This window comes from Leuresthes tenuis, unplaced genomic scaffold (genome assembly GCF_036924035.1).
Source record: "Leuresthes tenuis unplaced genomic scaffold, fLeuTen1.0.hap1 SCAF_13, whole genome shotgun sequence".
Classification (NCBI taxonomy): Eukaryota; Metazoa; Chordata; class Actinopteri; order Atheriniformes; family Atherinopsidae; genus Leuresthes; species Leuresthes tenuis.
The window spans coordinates 937,530-951,751 of record NW_027325367.1 but is presented as its reverse complement, the minus strand read 5'-3'; the positions used below and the strand labels follow the sequence as shown (position 1 = coordinate 951,751).

General features: G+C 47.3%; 3 protein-coding genes across 3 annotated transcripts; 2 read left to right on the top strand and 1 right to left on the bottom strand.

The window, feature by feature from the left end:
* The first annotated feature begins 29 nt into the window (after positions 1-29).
* LOC140266959 (ribonucleoside-diphosphate reductase subunit M2) lies at positions 30-3,284 on the top strand. Its single transcript, XM_072362107.1, has 10 exons — positions 30-266; positions 348-416; positions 618-770; positions 846-962; positions 1,049-1,182; positions 1,258-1,352; positions 1,434-1,567; positions 1,992-2,096; positions 2,174-2,287; positions 3,093-3,284. The coding sequence occupies exons 1-10, from the start codon at positions 177-179 to the stop codon at positions 3,243-3,245; spliced, it is 1,164 nt and encodes a 387-aa protein (XP_072218208.1). The 5' UTR covers positions 30-176; the 3' UTR covers positions 3,246-3,284.
* A 2,142-nt stretch (positions 3,285-5,426) lies between these two features.
* lgals8a (galectin 8a) lies at positions 5,427-8,895 on the top strand. The gene is made up of 8 exons (XM_072362101.1): positions 5,427-5,537; positions 6,261-6,349; positions 6,441-6,771; positions 6,841-6,885; positions 7,100-7,126; positions 7,390-7,478; positions 8,147-8,312; positions 8,401-8,895. The coding sequence occupies exons 1-8, from the start codon at positions 5,499-5,501 to the stop codon at positions 8,548-8,550; spliced, it is 936 nt and encodes a 311-aa protein (XP_072218202.1). The 5' UTR covers positions 5,427-5,498; the 3' UTR covers positions 8,551-8,895.
* Positions 8,896-9,618: 723 nt separating this feature from the next.
* Positions 9,619-12,890, bottom strand: LOC140266944 (ribonucleoside-diphosphate reductase subunit M2-like). The gene is made up of 10 exons (XM_072362094.1): positions 12,651-12,890; positions 12,501-12,569; positions 12,147-12,299; positions 11,955-12,071; positions 11,735-11,868; positions 11,565-11,659; positions 11,348-11,481; positions 10,819-10,923; positions 10,628-10,741; positions 9,619-9,867 (listed from the first exon to the last, which is right to left on the bottom strand). The coding sequence occupies exons 1-10, from the start codon at positions 12,738-12,740 to the stop codon at positions 9,715-9,717; spliced, it is 1,164 nt and encodes a 387-aa protein (XP_072218195.1). The 5' UTR covers positions 12,741-12,890; the 3' UTR covers positions 9,619-9,714.
* Between the last annotated feature and the right edge of the window lie 1,332 nt (positions 12,891-14,222).

Here is a 14,222-nt window from a genome sequence, read left to right as displayed (position 1 = left end):
AGCTGTGTTCGAGCGCCAATATTTCAATAAAAAGCCGAACTGCCTGCTGAAGCCGCTTTATTCTCTGCTCTCTGTCTGTCCGCTGTTGTTAGTCTAGCTTCTGTGTTCTTACTTTTAGTTTATTTACTTTTAAACTTATTTATTTTCCGTTTCCACGCGAACCTAACTCAGTCACGATGCTAGCCGCACGCGCCCCCCTCTCGGTGAAGAACGAGAACTCTCTGAGCTCTCAGATGAGCAACGTGTCGCTGGACAAAGAAAACACGGTGAGGGCAGAAATCCGTCACATTGTGTTCATCGATGAAAGGTTCTGTTGGGTTCGCTGACGGTTCTTTGTTTCCTTCCAGCCTCCGAGTCTGAACAGCAGCCGCGTCCTGGCGTCCAAAACGGCGCGGAGGATCTTCAGCGAGGCCGCGGTGAGTGAAAAAGTTCCGGCAGGAGTTCAGCTGCCGCCGCCGGCTGTGGCGCCGAAACTGCGGGTGTGGCGCCGGCAGGGCCCTCATGTCTCTGATCGATGGATTGATCAGCTGATAGATGCGTGAACAGGAGCACGAGCTCTGTGTCGGCTCGGTTCTCCTTCCGGTTGTATTTGACGCTCATTTGTTGCTGTTTTTCAGCCCAAAGCCGCAGCGAAGAGCAGCGGTTCTGAGGAGGAAGAGGAGCCGCTGCTGAAGGAGAACCCCCGCCGCTTCGTCATCTTCCCCATCCAGTACCACGACATCTGGCAGATGTACAAGAAGGCGGAGGCGTCGTTCTGGACGGCGGAGGAGGTAAGCAGGAGCCCCGCTGCTCTCGCGCTGTCAGAGCTGCCGGTGATGACGTGTTAAAGGCTCGTGTGTGTTCAGGTGGATCTGTCCAAGGACCTGCAGCACTGGGACGCGCTGAAGGACGAAGAGCGCTACTTCATCTCACACGTCTTGGCCTTCTTCGCCGCCAGCGACGGCATCGTCAACGAGAACCTGGTGAGGAAGCTGCCGCTGGTTATTGATCCCTTATTGATGCGCTGTGGTGCGTTCAGGCTCACCTTAGTGCCCGCTTTGACCGCCAGGTGGAGCGCTTCATGCAGGAGGTGCAGGTGACGGAGGCCCGGTGCTTCTACGGCTTCCAGATCGCGATGGAGAACATCCACTCAGAGATGTACAGCCTCCTGATCGATACCTACATCAAGGAGTCCAAAGAGAGGTGAGCTGCTCTCTGATTGGTCCGTTCCTGGCTCCGCTCTGTTCTGTGTCTGATGGTGCGTTCACTGACCCTCAGAGAATACCTGTTCAACGCCATCGAGACTCTGCCCTGTGTGAAGAAGAAGGCCGACTGGGCGCTCAACTGGATCGGCAACAAGAACGCCGCCTACGGTAAGCGGCGCTCTGTGACGTCACTGACGCTGCAGCTCCGCAGCTGGTGGTGATATTGATCGTGTGTTATTGATCACTCAGGAGAGCGTGTGGTGGCCTTCGCCGCCGTGGAGGGGATCTTCTTCTCTGGTTCGTTCGCCGCTATCTTCTGGCTGAAGAAGAGAGGTCTGATGCCCGGCCTGACGTTCAGCAACGAGCTCATCAGCAGAGACGAGGTGAGCGCACGCCGATCAGTGGCCGATCGGCAGGTACCGATCACCTGCTGTCTTTCCCTGCAGTTCCAGCTGATCTGAGAGCAGCTGCAGCTGTTTTTCAGCTCTGACTGTTGGACTGTTTCCACATTTCTGTGTTTAAAGCCAATAAATCGCTTCCTGGGCTCCTGAACAATGATTAAAACGTCGTTCTGTGGCGGCAGAAACTGACCTAACGGACAGAATGACCTCCTGGAGCCCGTAAACCCAACAGGAAGTCGCCATTTCAGTTCAAAGACGCCATGTTGCACATTTTAATGGGTCATAAATCAGCTGTAGCCCCGCCCACTGAGAACAGGAAGTGATGTTTTGCTCCTAAAAGTGGGAGAAATCTGAGCTGAACCCCAGCAGCTGGTACCGGGTCTGAAGGTGTGTGTGTTGCGTTCAGGGTCTGCACTGTGACTTCGCCTGTCTGATGTTCAAACACCTGATGAACAAGCCGTCCTCAGAAACCGTCAGCAGGATCATCAAGGACGCCGTGGCCATCGAGCAGGTGGGTGGCGGCGGCTGTGGTTCCTCTGGGGCTGGCGGCGGCCCGGCGGGTTTTAACCTGCGTGTTTCTGCGTTTAGGAGTTCCTGACGGAGGCGCTGCCGGTGAAGCTGATCGGGATGAACTGCGAGCTGATGAAGCAGTACATCGAGTTTGTGGCCGACAGGCTGCTGCTGGAGCTCGGCTTCCCAAAGGTAAGAGACGAGCTGCTTCCTCGCCGTCACGGCTTAGTTTGGTCAGAGCGAGCCGCAGCGGTCCAGCGCCTGTGGGTCAAAGTCCAGTTAGACACGGCCGCGTTTAAAGCTGTCGGTGGTCGTGGCGTCTCACCGGAGGGCGGCAGGCGTGTGATGATGAGTGGCGCAGGGGTACGGACCTCAGCCGATGATGGGGGCTGAGCGCCGCCGCAGAGGCTGACCGGGAACATGTGGTTCGCTGTCAGACCGGCGGCGGCGTGACGCAGACGCCCGACTGAACTCACCTGCGGCGTTCAATTCAACTTTATTTATAAAGCGCCAGATTACAACAAAAGTCGTCTCAAGGCACTTAAGTAATAAAGATATATATACAATTTCATTGTAATAATAATCCAATTAATTCATATAGAGCCAATTAAAAAGCTGTCAGAACCAGGAAGAAACCTCTGGCAGAACCAGGAAGAAACCTCTGGCAGAACCAGAACCAGGAAGAAACCTCTGGCAGAACCAGAACCAGGAAGGGTGTCCATCCGCCTCGACCAGCTGGGGTTTGAGAAGACAGAAAAGAGGGAAAAGAGGGGGGAAAAACACCATAACACCATTCAAAGGATACCTGCTGGAACAGGGAAACACAAGTTAATAACCACAATAATGTCACATGTACATAAAATCATTTGAGAAATTAAACAGGAGGAAAAAGAGAGCAAAGCGAGGAAAGGTGAGACAGATGAGGTCCTCCAGCAGTCTAAGCCTATAGCAGCTTAATTATGGGATGTAAAGTGAGCAGCTGTCCTGTTCTCTGCAGATCTACCGGGTCGAGAACCCCTTCGACTTCATGGAGAACATCTCTCTGGAGGGAAAGACCAACTTCTTTGAGAAGCGGGTTGGTGAGTACCAGAGGATGGGCGTGATGTCGGGCGCCACGGACAACACCTTCAGACTGGACGCCGACTTCTGAGCGCCCTCGGGTCATGTGACGCTACCTCTGCAGTGGACTGAGTGCAATGAACTGGCCAATGGGAGCGCTGCAGGTTAAACCTTCTCATAAAGCTCCTTTTTTTTGTATATAGTCTGTTTTTTAAAACTTTGACATGTTTTAAGTTTATTAAATTTTTACAAATTAGTTTTTTCTAATAAAGTCACATTTTGTGAACATAAGCTGCTCGTTTCTCTTCATTCCACCTCGATGAGGTTGTTTCACTCAGAGTTGAGGCTCGTTTACACCACAGTTTGCTGTGATGGCAGCGAAGCATTAAATGTTCCATTCATCACTGATTTTAATGAATTAATTCATGAGGTTTTGGTCACATCAGTCGGTTTTATAACTGTAACTTTTAGAAAAGAATAGTCTGGAAAATGAAGACCTGAGAACTTTGTGTCTGTATAACATCAAAGATGAACCAGTTCAAGCCAGTTAAGAGTTCAATTAACTTCCAAATGAGTCCAATTCAGACAGAACCAGTTTAAAACCGTTTCCTGCTCAGGAAACCAACAGAGTCACTGAAACTTCTCTCTGATCCTGAGCTGCACGAGGCGACTGTGGAGAGAAAAAAGTCCCTTTTAACAGGAAGAAACCTCCATCAGAACCAGAACCAGGAAGGGTCCATCTGCCTGGACCAGCTGGGGCTGAGAGGACAGGAAAGAGGGGACAACAAGCAGCGTAACACCAGGCCAGAGACACCTGCTGAGAGAGAGAAACACAAGTTAATGACAGCAATGATGTCATCTGTACATGGAGGGAGGAGAGGTGCATCATGGGAGCTCCCCCAGCAGGCTGGGCCTAAAGCAGCAGAACATGGAGGGAGGAGAGGTGCATCATGGGAGCTCCTCATCGGTCTGCACCACTGATGGAGACTCTGAAGATTTCACCTTCCTCTTTCTACACGTTTGTCAGCTGATTTATATTTACTTTATTATCTGTAACAGCAGCTGATCTTTAATAAGAATTAATACTGCAGGATATAATTTAACTTCAGGGTTTAATAAACTATTATTGAACTGAATTTCCCAGGTTTCTTGGATGTTTCTGCAGCCGCAGTCGGCATGGAAACGCATTTTATTTGTTTTTACATATTTTATATATATATATATATATGTGTGTATTTACACATCCCCACATATACATTCCTGTTCATGCAGCTACCTTGAAACTGGTAAATATGCCCACTGTTTGTGATTTATAATCATATTCAGAATATACACATTTAAAAACATTTATAGAAATATGCACATAAATATCCACAGATGTAGAATCAGTAGAATCTGCCGGTTCTTGGATGTGTTCCCATCAGCAGACTGTGCGTATCTATTGAGCCTCTTCTGGACAAACTAACTGGGGAGTATGTTACTGATTTAGATTTAGACTCCCCAACACAGCTGCTAGTTATCTGCTAGTTATCTGCTAGTTATCGGACTTCTTCTCACTTCCCAAAACAGCTTTGCACAGGTGGTAAATATCAGACACTACAGTGTCTATGTCTATATAAGTGTGTACACATGAATGTTTATATATATTTGTATGTCTACATGTACGTGTGTTCAGGTGTGTATATGTATATATGTGTAAATATGTGTGTATTTATATATTTAAGTGTCTATATCTGTTTGTATATATGTATTCATATATGTGTGTAAATGTGAATATGTGTGTATATGTTTGTGTATCTACTGTATTCACACATTTATACATTTATACACATCCAAAACAAATCTAAACATTTATATACATACACACAAGTAAACATTAGTAAATATATACACACATATGTTTATTTGTGTATATGCAGTTCTGGAAACCTGTTTTATATATGCGTCACATGATACATTCTGATTACAAAGGTCCCTCTTTGTGGTACCAGACCCAGATAAACCCGGAGGTTCATCTGTTCTGTCTTTATTAGAAACTCGAGACCTCCGTAACGTCCGTTTGCAGCCAACAAGGATGACTCAGTGACGTCAAAGCGTTGGAACCACGTTTGTTTTTTATTGTTAAATTAATGATCAGAAAAATAGATAATCCCAAACATCTATATTTCTAAAGTTTATAGCGATTGTCTGTGTTTGTATAACAGGTCACGCGACACTTTTCATCCTTTGTGATGACGTTGGTGAGTTCGGTTTGTCTCATCCTTGAATGTGTGATCCGTGCCTACGTCAGACCAGGAAGTCAACAATAAGGAGCTGCAGCTCCAACAGTTTTTTATGAGTGAAAATGTCGATTTCCAACCCAAGACAAGTGTTTCCCAACCCGGTAAGATGCTCTCCGTGTTTGTCTTCTGTTTGGACTCAAACTCACCGCCGGTGTTGAACTGAGACAAACTTTTTTTAATCGGAGATTCTCGGGGAGCTAACATGCTAGCTTAACCGCAGCGAGTTTACGTCGTTACCGTGAAAACAGACTTTTCTAAGACAAAGTGCTTTTCTGACATTAGCTGGATTAAACCAGAAACTTGTCTCTGATATGTGGTAATTCTGATGGAGTTTAGAGAAATAAAAGAAAAAACACCGAAACTTATAAAAACTCATAAAAACAACATAAAAGGTGAAAAATAGACCGAATTAGTTCAGATTAGTTTACCATAAAGGGGATTTAATTATGAGTCTGTTATACGTGGCTGAATGTTCAAACATCAAATATTTCATTAAAGAGTTTTAATTAAAAAGCGTAAATATTGTTCTGAATGCAGAAGTATGGGGACAGAAACCGATCCGGAGTCAAACCGGTTCTGACGTAGTTCCCTTTGGGCTCAGCAGAGACAGAACAAATGAGCGGTTACTGTCTGTGAACGGGAGGTTGACTTTAACCTTTAACCTTTAACCTTTAGATGATCGGTGGAATCTTTTCCTCCTGGTAAACATCACATCATATATTTCTGCTTTATTCATGGAACATCTGGACTTTCAGACTTACGTCACAGAGGCAGGAAACAGGAAACAGGAGAAAGTGTCCTGATGTTTCTGATTGTGTCCACAGATGATCCCCTTCGCCGGGACCATTCTGGGCGGTTTGCTGCCCGGCGAGATGGTTCTGATCCAGGGCTCGGTGCCGCCTGATGCCGACAGGTGAGAGTTTCTGAGTCACCTCCTGTGTGTAAAACCATGAAGGGTTTTAACTGTCTGAGGTCCTGGTGTCTCCCTCTGCGCGGTCTTGCAGGTTCCAGGTGGATTTCACGTGTGGCAGCAGCGTGAAGCCGCGGGCCGACGTGGCGTTCCACTTCAACCCCCGACTCAACAAGAACTGCATCATCTGCAACACGCTGCAGAAAGAGCGCTGGGGCCGCGAAGACATCCTGTACCGGATGCCCTTCAGGGCCGGCGCCACGTTCGAGCTCATCATCCTCATCCTCAAGGAGCAGTTCAAGGTGGCCGTGAACGGCGCTCACGTGTTGGCGTACAAACACCGTCTGGATCTGGATCGAGTCGACACCATCTGCATCTCCGGAAAAGTCAAGGTGCAGGCTGTGGGAATCGTCCCTGCCGCCGCGGTGAGTCTGCGTTCTGTCGGCTGACGGCGGCGGAAACAAACAGGAAGTCACGCTTTGTTTCTGTTTCAGAGCGCCGTGACGCCAGCTGCCGGTGAGCCGAGTCAGGACTCAGAGGTGGAGTTTTAAATCTGTCCTTTCCAGGAAGTTTTTCACTAGATTTGGATCAGTTTGAACTTTTCTTTAATAGATGAGAAAAGATTCTGTTTTTTATCTTTTACATTTCTTTGGACTCAATAAAGGTTCAAACTGAACTAATCACAGCTTTTTAGTGTCTTGAAAAACCTTTTTGAGGATTTATTCGATTTTCTTGTTTTTCTTCTTCTTTCAGCCGTTAAAGTCGTCTTCAGGTGACCTGGTGAGTTTTTATTTCTGATTACAGGACGTTAAATGCAGAAATCAATCAGTTCTCATGACAAAAGTAAAGCTTTAAATCCGCTAAAGTTTCTTCATTCATATTAATAATCAGTTATTTTGTTGAACCGTGGAGAGAAGCCAGCAGGTAAACTGACGCCTCGTTGATTTCCAACCGAAGCTTCCTGACCTGAAGGCCTGATGTCCAGCTGAGATATAAAGACCTTCTGTTGGTTCTGCTGTGTGATGACTTCCTGTCGTCTGCAGATCGTTCCCTTCAGAGCGCGGCTGCTGCGGGGGCTGAGCGCCGGGCGCAGCGTTGTCATCAAAGGAGAAACCAATAAGAACGCACAGAGGTACAACTCAAAGGTCAAAGGTCCCCAAACGACCAATCATTCACTCACAGGATGAAGCAGGTGATCCGATACGCTGTCATGCTGCTGATTAGCCATTAGCTAAGCTGTTAGCGTTGGCTGCTGTTAGCATTAGCCAAGCTGTTAGCGTTAGCTGCTGTTAGCGTCAGCTGCTGATTAGCCATTAGCTAAGCTGTTAGCGTCAGCTGCTGATTAGCCATTAGCTAAGCTGTTAGCGTCAGCTGCTGATTAGCCATTAGCTAAGCTGTTAGCGTCAGCTGTTAATTAGCCATTAGCTAAGCTGTTAGCATCAGCTGCTGATTAGCCATTAGCTAAGCTGTTAGCGTTAGCTGCTGTTAGCGTCAGCTGCTGCTAAAGGAAATCCATTTCCTGCTCTGAGAGTTGGAACTGGTCCTCCTCGTGGCTCCGCTGGTGGCCTCAGACGCCCTGATGTCTGCTCCCAGGAGCAGGAAGAAGGGATTTTACACGTTATGTCCCCTTTAAGGCGACTTTTTAAAAGCAGCCCAGTGTGAGACGTCCTGCAGGCTCATGTCTGTTGATCTGTTTCTGAGTAAAGAAATGAAGCTGAGCTGAAACCTCTCAAGCGTTTGTTTTATAGATGCTCAGTTTCTGTGATGCTAAATGAGCTTTTTGGCGCTCTTCTTCTTCAGCTTTAGCGTAAACCTGCGGGAGCCGAGCGGCAGCGACGTCGCTCTGCACCTGAACCCCCGACTAAAGAAAAGAGTCTTCATCAGGAACTCCTTCCTGTCTGACTGCTGGGGCCCCGAGGAGACGAAGCTGGACTCCTTCCCCTTCGCTGCGGGACAGTACTTTGAGGTGACCTTTGACCCCCACACTCACGCAAACCTTCCCCCTTTAAGGCTAGCTGAAAGGGTTAAACGGGTTCCTGATGGTCTCGCTGCAGATGATCATCCTGTGCGACTCGCAGCACTTCAGGGTCGCCGTGAACGGACTCCACCAGCTGGACTACAAGCACCGGGTCCAGGACCTGAGCCGCATCAGCCAGCTGGAGGTTCTGGGAGACGTGGCGCTGGTGGACGTCCGGATGCTCTGAGAATCGTGTCAGAACCTTTGAACGGGTTCTTTCACCGTTTATTAGTTATTCAACACACAAGTTTAATAAATATTAATATTTACAGAGTCACACATAATCGATTAATTCAGTGTTTTCATTTCTTACAGCAGAACCAGTCACAGAACCTAATAATCCAGTTTTATTATGAGCTTAATGTTTCTCTTCTTCACACAAAGAAGAAATGAGCCTGAAAAGAAATTAAATGTGGATCAGAACCAGATTCATCTGCTGAATGAATGTAACGTACGAATATTTTTACTTCTAAGTAAAGTTCTTTCATGTTTCCTGCTTTTTATCTGAAGCTGTTCATGTCAACTGTGATGATCTCACAGAATAAAGTGAAGAAATCAGACTTGAACCCTGTTTGTTTCATTCAGACCATGTTTATGAGCCGGGAAGTATACTGTACCAGGAATTATACTGTACCAGGAAGTGTACTGTACCAGGAATTATACTGCACCGGGAAGTATACTGTACCAGGAATTATACTGACCAGGAAGTATACTGTACCAGGAAGTATACTGTACCAGGAATTACACTGTACCAGGAATTATACTGCACCAGGAAGTATACTGACCAGAAAGTACACTGTACCAGGAAGTATCCTGGGCCGGGAAGTATACTGTACCAGGAATTATACTGACCAGGAAGTATACTGTACCAGGAAGTATCCTGGGCCGGGACAACCTGAGAGGTGGAGCCATTAAAAAGAAAGTGTTCCTAAAACCTAGTTTTTAGCTTCTTCAGTTACATTAGATGCAAATAATTGAACTTTTTTGAAAAATACTGAAAATGAGGTTTGAAAAAAAAAAAAAAAAAAAAAAATTTGCCTGATAAAAAACAATTTATCAATAATTTATTGAGCAAACTGAAGCCTTTTGTCACGATGGTGAAAATATCAAAACAATATAAAACTTTGTCTTTTATTGTTAGAAATAAAACCAGAACATCTGTAAAAACATCTGTAAAAGCAGAAAAAACAAACTGTACAAATTCCATAAAGTCTCAAAGTCCTGAGATAAAAATCTGACTAAAATTATCAAAAGTGTATTTACAAACACTGGAGGTTTGAAGGAAAGTCTGTTAGTGCATCAGTCCCAGCATGCACTGGGGCAGAGGTAGCGTCACATGACCCGAGGGCGCTCAGAAGTCGGCGTCCAGTCTGAAGGTGTTGTCCGTGGCGCCCGACATCACGCCCATCCTCTGGTACTCACCGACCCGCTTCTCAAAGAAGTTGGTCTTTCCCTCCAGAGAGATGTTCTCCATGAAGTCGAAGGGGTTCTCGACCCGGTAGATCTGCAGAGAACAGGACAGCTGCTCACTTTACATCCCATAATTAAGCTGCTATAGGCCCAGCCTGCTGGGGGACCTCATCTGTCCCACCTTTCCTCACTTTTCTCTCTTTTTCCCCCTGTTTAATTTCTCAAATGATTTTATGTCCATGTGACATTATTGTGGTTATTAACTTGTGTTTCCCTGTTCCAGCAGGTATCCTTTGAATGGTGTTATGGTGTTTTTCCCCCCTCTTTTCCCTCTTTTCTGTCTTCTCAAACCCCAGCTGGTCGAGGCGGATGGACACCCTTCCTGGTTCTGGTTCTGCCAGAGGTTTCTTCCTGGTTCTGGTAGCTTTTTAATTGGCTCTATATGAATTAATTGGATTATTATTACAATGAAATTGTATATATATATATCTATATTACTTAAGTGCCTTGAGACGACTTTTGTTGTAATCTGGCGCTTTATAAATAAAGTTTAATTGAACGCCGCAGGTGAGTTCAGTCGGGCGTCTGCGTCACGCCGCCGCCGGTCTGACAGCGAACCACATGTTCCCGGTCAGCCTCTGCGGCGGCGCTCAGCCCCCATCATCGGCTGAGGTCCGTACCCCTGCGCCACTCATCATCACACGCCTGCCGCCCTCCGGTGAGACGCCACGACCACCGACAGCTTTAAACGCGGCGCCCGTGTCTAACTGGACTTTGACCCACAGGCGCTGGACCGCTGCGGCTCGCTCTGACCAAACTAAGCCGTGACGGCGAGGAAGCAGCTCGTCTCTTACCTTTGGGAAGCCGAGCTCCAGCAGCAGCCTGTCGGCCACAAACTCGATGTACTGCTTCATCAGCTCGCAGTTCATCCCGATCAGCTTCACCGGCAGCGCCTCCGTCAGGAACTCCTAAACGCAGAAACACGCAGGTTAAAACCCGCCGGGCCGCCGCCAGCCCCAGAGGAACCACAGCCGCCGCCACCCACCTGCTCGATGGCCACGGCGTCCTTGATGATCCTGGTGACGGTTTCTGAGGACGGCTTGTTCATCAGGTGTTTGAACATCAGACAGGCGAAGTCACAGTGCAGACCCTGAACGCAACACACACACCTTCAGACCCGGTACCAGCTGCTGGGGTTCAGCTCAGATTTCTCCCACTTTTAGGAGCAAAACATCACTTCCTGTTCTCAGTGGGCGGGGCTACAGCTGATTTATGACCCATTAAAATGTGCAACATGGCGCCTTTGAACTGAAATGGCGACTTCCTGTTGGGTTTACGGGCTCCAGGAGGTCATTCTGTCCGTTAGGTCAGTTTCTGCCGCCACAGAACGACGTTTTAATCATTGTTCAGGAGCCCAGGAAGCGATTTATTGGCTTTAAACACAGAAATGTGGAAACAGTCCAACAGTCAGAGCTGAAAAACACCTGCAGCTGCTCTCAGATCAGCTGGAACTGCAGTGAAAGACAGCAGGTGATCGGTACCTGCCGATCGGCCACTGATCGGCGTGCGCTCACCTCGTCTCTGCTGATGAGCTCGTTGCTGAACGTCAGGCCGGGCATCAGACCTCTCTTCTTCAGCCAGAAGATAGCGGCGAACGAACCAGAGAAGAAGATCCCCTCCACGGCGGCGAAGGCCACCACACGCTCTCCTGAGTGATCAATAACACACGATCAATATCACCACCAGCTGCGGAGCTGCAGCGTCACAGTGACGTCACAGAGCGCCGCTTACCGTAGGCGGCGTTCTTGTTGCCGATCCAGTTGAGCGCCCAGTCGGCCTTCTTCTTCACACAGGGCAGAGTCTCGATGGCGTTGAACAGGTATTCTCTGAGGGTCAGTGAACGCACCATCAGACACAGAACAGAGCGGAGCCAGGAACGGACCAATCAGAGAGCAGCTCACCTCTCTTTGGACTCCTTGATGTAGGTATCGATCAGGAGGCTGTACATCTCTGAGTGGATGTTCTCCATCGCGATCTGGAAGCCGTAGAAGCACCGGGCCTCCGTCACCTGCACCTCCTGCATGAAGCGCTCCACCTGGCGGTCAAAGCGGGCACTAAGGTGAGCCTGAACGCACCACAGCGCATCAATAAGGGATCAATAACCAGCGGCAGCTTCCTCACCAGGTTCTCGTTGACGATGCCGTCGCTGGCGGCGAAGAAGGCCAAGACGTGTGAGATGAAGTAGCGCTCTTCGTCCTTCAGCGCGTCCCAGTGCTGCAGGTCCTTGGACAGATCCACCTGAACACACACGAGCCTTTAACACGTCATCACCGGCAGCTCTGACAGCGCGAGAGCAGCGGGGCTCCTGCTTACCTCCTCCGCCGTCCAGAACGACGCCTCCGCCTTCTTGTACATCTGCCAGATGTCGTGGTACTGGATGGGGAAGATGACGAAGCGGCGGGGGTTCTCCTTCAGCAGCGGCTCCTCTTCCTCCTCAGAACCGCTGCTCTTCGCTGCGGCTTTGGGCTGAAAAACAGCAGCAAATGAGCGTCAAATACAACCGGAAGGAGAACCGAGCCGACACAGAGCTCGTGCTCCTGTTCACGCATCTATCAGCTGATCAATCCATCGATCAGAGACATGAGGGCCCTGCCGGCGCCACACCCGCAGTTTCGGCGCCACAGCCGGCGGCGGCAGCTGAACTCCTGCCGGAACTTTTTCACTCACCGCGGCCTCGCTGAAGATCCTCCGCGCCGTTTTGGACGCCAGGACGCGGCTGCTGTTCAGACTCGGAGGCTGGAAGGAAACAAAGAACCGTCAGCGAACCCAACATAACCTTTCATCGATGAACACAATGTGACGGATTTCTGCCCTCACCGTGTTTTCTTTGTCCAGCGACACGTTGCTCATCTGAGAGCTCAGAGAGTTCTCGTTCTTCACCGAGAGGGGGGCGCGTGCGGCTAGCATCGTGACTGAGTTAGGTTCGCGTGGAAACGGAAAATAAATAAGTTTAAAAGGAAAGAAACTAAAAGTAAGAACACAGAAGCTAGACTAAGAGCAGCGGACAGACAGAGAGCAGAGAATAAAGCGGCTTCAGCAGGCAGTTCGGCTTTTTATTGAAATATTGGCGCTCGAACACAGCTGACCAATAGAAGCACAGCTCGTGAGCCCATTTACAGTGACGCAGGGACGGAGCCAATCATAATGAATTGTTTCGATGTTGACAACCGCGAAAAAAACTTACGAAGAAGACGACTGAGCCAATCAGATGGAAAGCAGTGATCACGTGACACCAAATATCGGAAGGGCTTTGTTGGAGTACGAAATAACATACTCCGATGTTATAAAACTAAGAAAACTGAGCGCGAAATGACGGTTAAAACTTCATTTGAAATTTACAATAAAAAGTTGTGTTAAATAAATAAACCAAGTGTGTTTAAAACCCGTTATAAAAACAAAGCTAAAGCTGCATTAACCAGAAAGGAGACGGATATTTTGAGGAATGGCATCGATTCACTGACTGTAGATTAAATAAACAGATACACTAAAGGTGGTTCAAACACGTTCACAGCTCTGTTTTTCGATTTTATGAAGCATTTTAATCAACCTATATTCATCTAACAAAAGGCAACCATAACGTTATACTGTGATTCCCGCTACCGCGCTTTTTCTGCCGTGTTTACCGTGTCTTTCAACAATAAATTCAGCTCCAGAAATCATTGCACACAACAAACATCACCGCTGTTTCACACGTTAATCTTACAACTGACATCAACCGTTTTTGACAAAAAAAAGAGTTCCCAAAGATCGCTGTGAAACAATTTAAACATCCTTTCTGCCACTTCGACAGAATAACCCAGATTTAAAGACTAAATTCTTGAGTTGATCTGTTTCCGCTCATCTGGATGTGTTTTACCTTTTAATTAATCGGATTTCAGGCTGTAATGAACCAACAAAAAAGATAAAAACAGACTCATTTTCCCTCTAAAAAAGACAGATGACTTCAGCTGTTTCCGGGAATGAGCGCTCTGATTGGCTAAGAGAGCAGACGACGACAGAAGTTTTATCACTAATTGTCATAGCTCCCCCTGGCGGCTGGAATGAGGTACTACATGTGCTTTGGATAAATCTTTTCAATCAAGTTTTCTGAGGTTTTAGAGAACAACAACTCGTCAGTTAGTAAACTACACCTAATGAATCTTCTGCTATATCATGTTAATATTACTTTTCTCAACACACAATGCAATAAGAGGCTTTATTTTGAGCTACACAATTATTGCTAAACTTAATTTTTTACGGAGCAATACGCTGACGTCTGCAGCTAAACGGTATCATTGCAGTTAGAACTTTTCATGGATGCCCTTCATATTAATATAAATTCCTTAAAATTTGTGTTTTTGATTTTAAATCATTCCTTTATAACACCATACATTCAAATTTAGAATTATA

What these genes read in the sequence shown, in the direction of transcription:
- LOC140266959 (XM_072362107.1), top strand. Translation starts at nt 177, where the DNA reads ATGCTAGCCGCACGCGCCCCCCTCTCGGTGAAGAACGAGAACTCTCTG. An exon ending in CAACAAGAACGCCGCCTACG is followed by an intron (nt 1,353 to 1,433) that starts GTAAGCGGCGCT and finishes TTGATCACTCAG; the next exon opens with GAGAGCGTGTGGTGGCCTTC. An exon ending in TGGAGCTCGGCTTCCCAAAG is followed by an intron (nt 2,288 to 3,092) that starts GTAAGAGACGAG and finishes TGTTCTCTGCAG; the next exon opens with ATCTACCGGGTCGAGAACCC.
- lgals8a (XM_072362101.1), top strand. Translation starts at nt 5,499, where the DNA reads ATGTCGATTTCCAACCCAAGACAAGTGTTTCCCAACCCG. An exon ending in GACAAGTGTTTCCCAACCCG is followed by an intron (nt 5,538 to 6,260) that starts GTAAGATGCTCT and finishes TTGTGTCCACAG; the next exon opens with ATGATCCCCTTCGCCGGGAC. An exon ending in GTGCCGCCTGATGCCGACAG is followed by an intron (nt 6,350 to 6,440) that starts GTGAGAGTTTCT and finishes GCGGTCTTGCAG; the next exon opens with GTTCCAGGTGGATTTCACGT.
- LOC140266944 (XM_072362094.1), bottom strand. Translation starts at nt 12,740, where the DNA reads ATGCTAGCCGCACGCGCCCCCCTCTCGGTGAAGAACGAGAACTCTCTG. An exon ending in CGCTGGACAAAGAAAACACG is followed by an intron (nt 12,570 to 12,650) that starts GTGAGGGCAGAA and finishes GTTTCCTTCCAG; the next exon opens with CCTCCGAGTCTGAACAGCAG. An exon ending in GCATCGTCAACGAGAACCTG is followed by an intron (nt 11,869 to 11,954) that starts GTGAGGAAGCTG and finishes TTTGACCGCCAG; the next exon opens with GTGGAGCGCTTCATGCAGGA.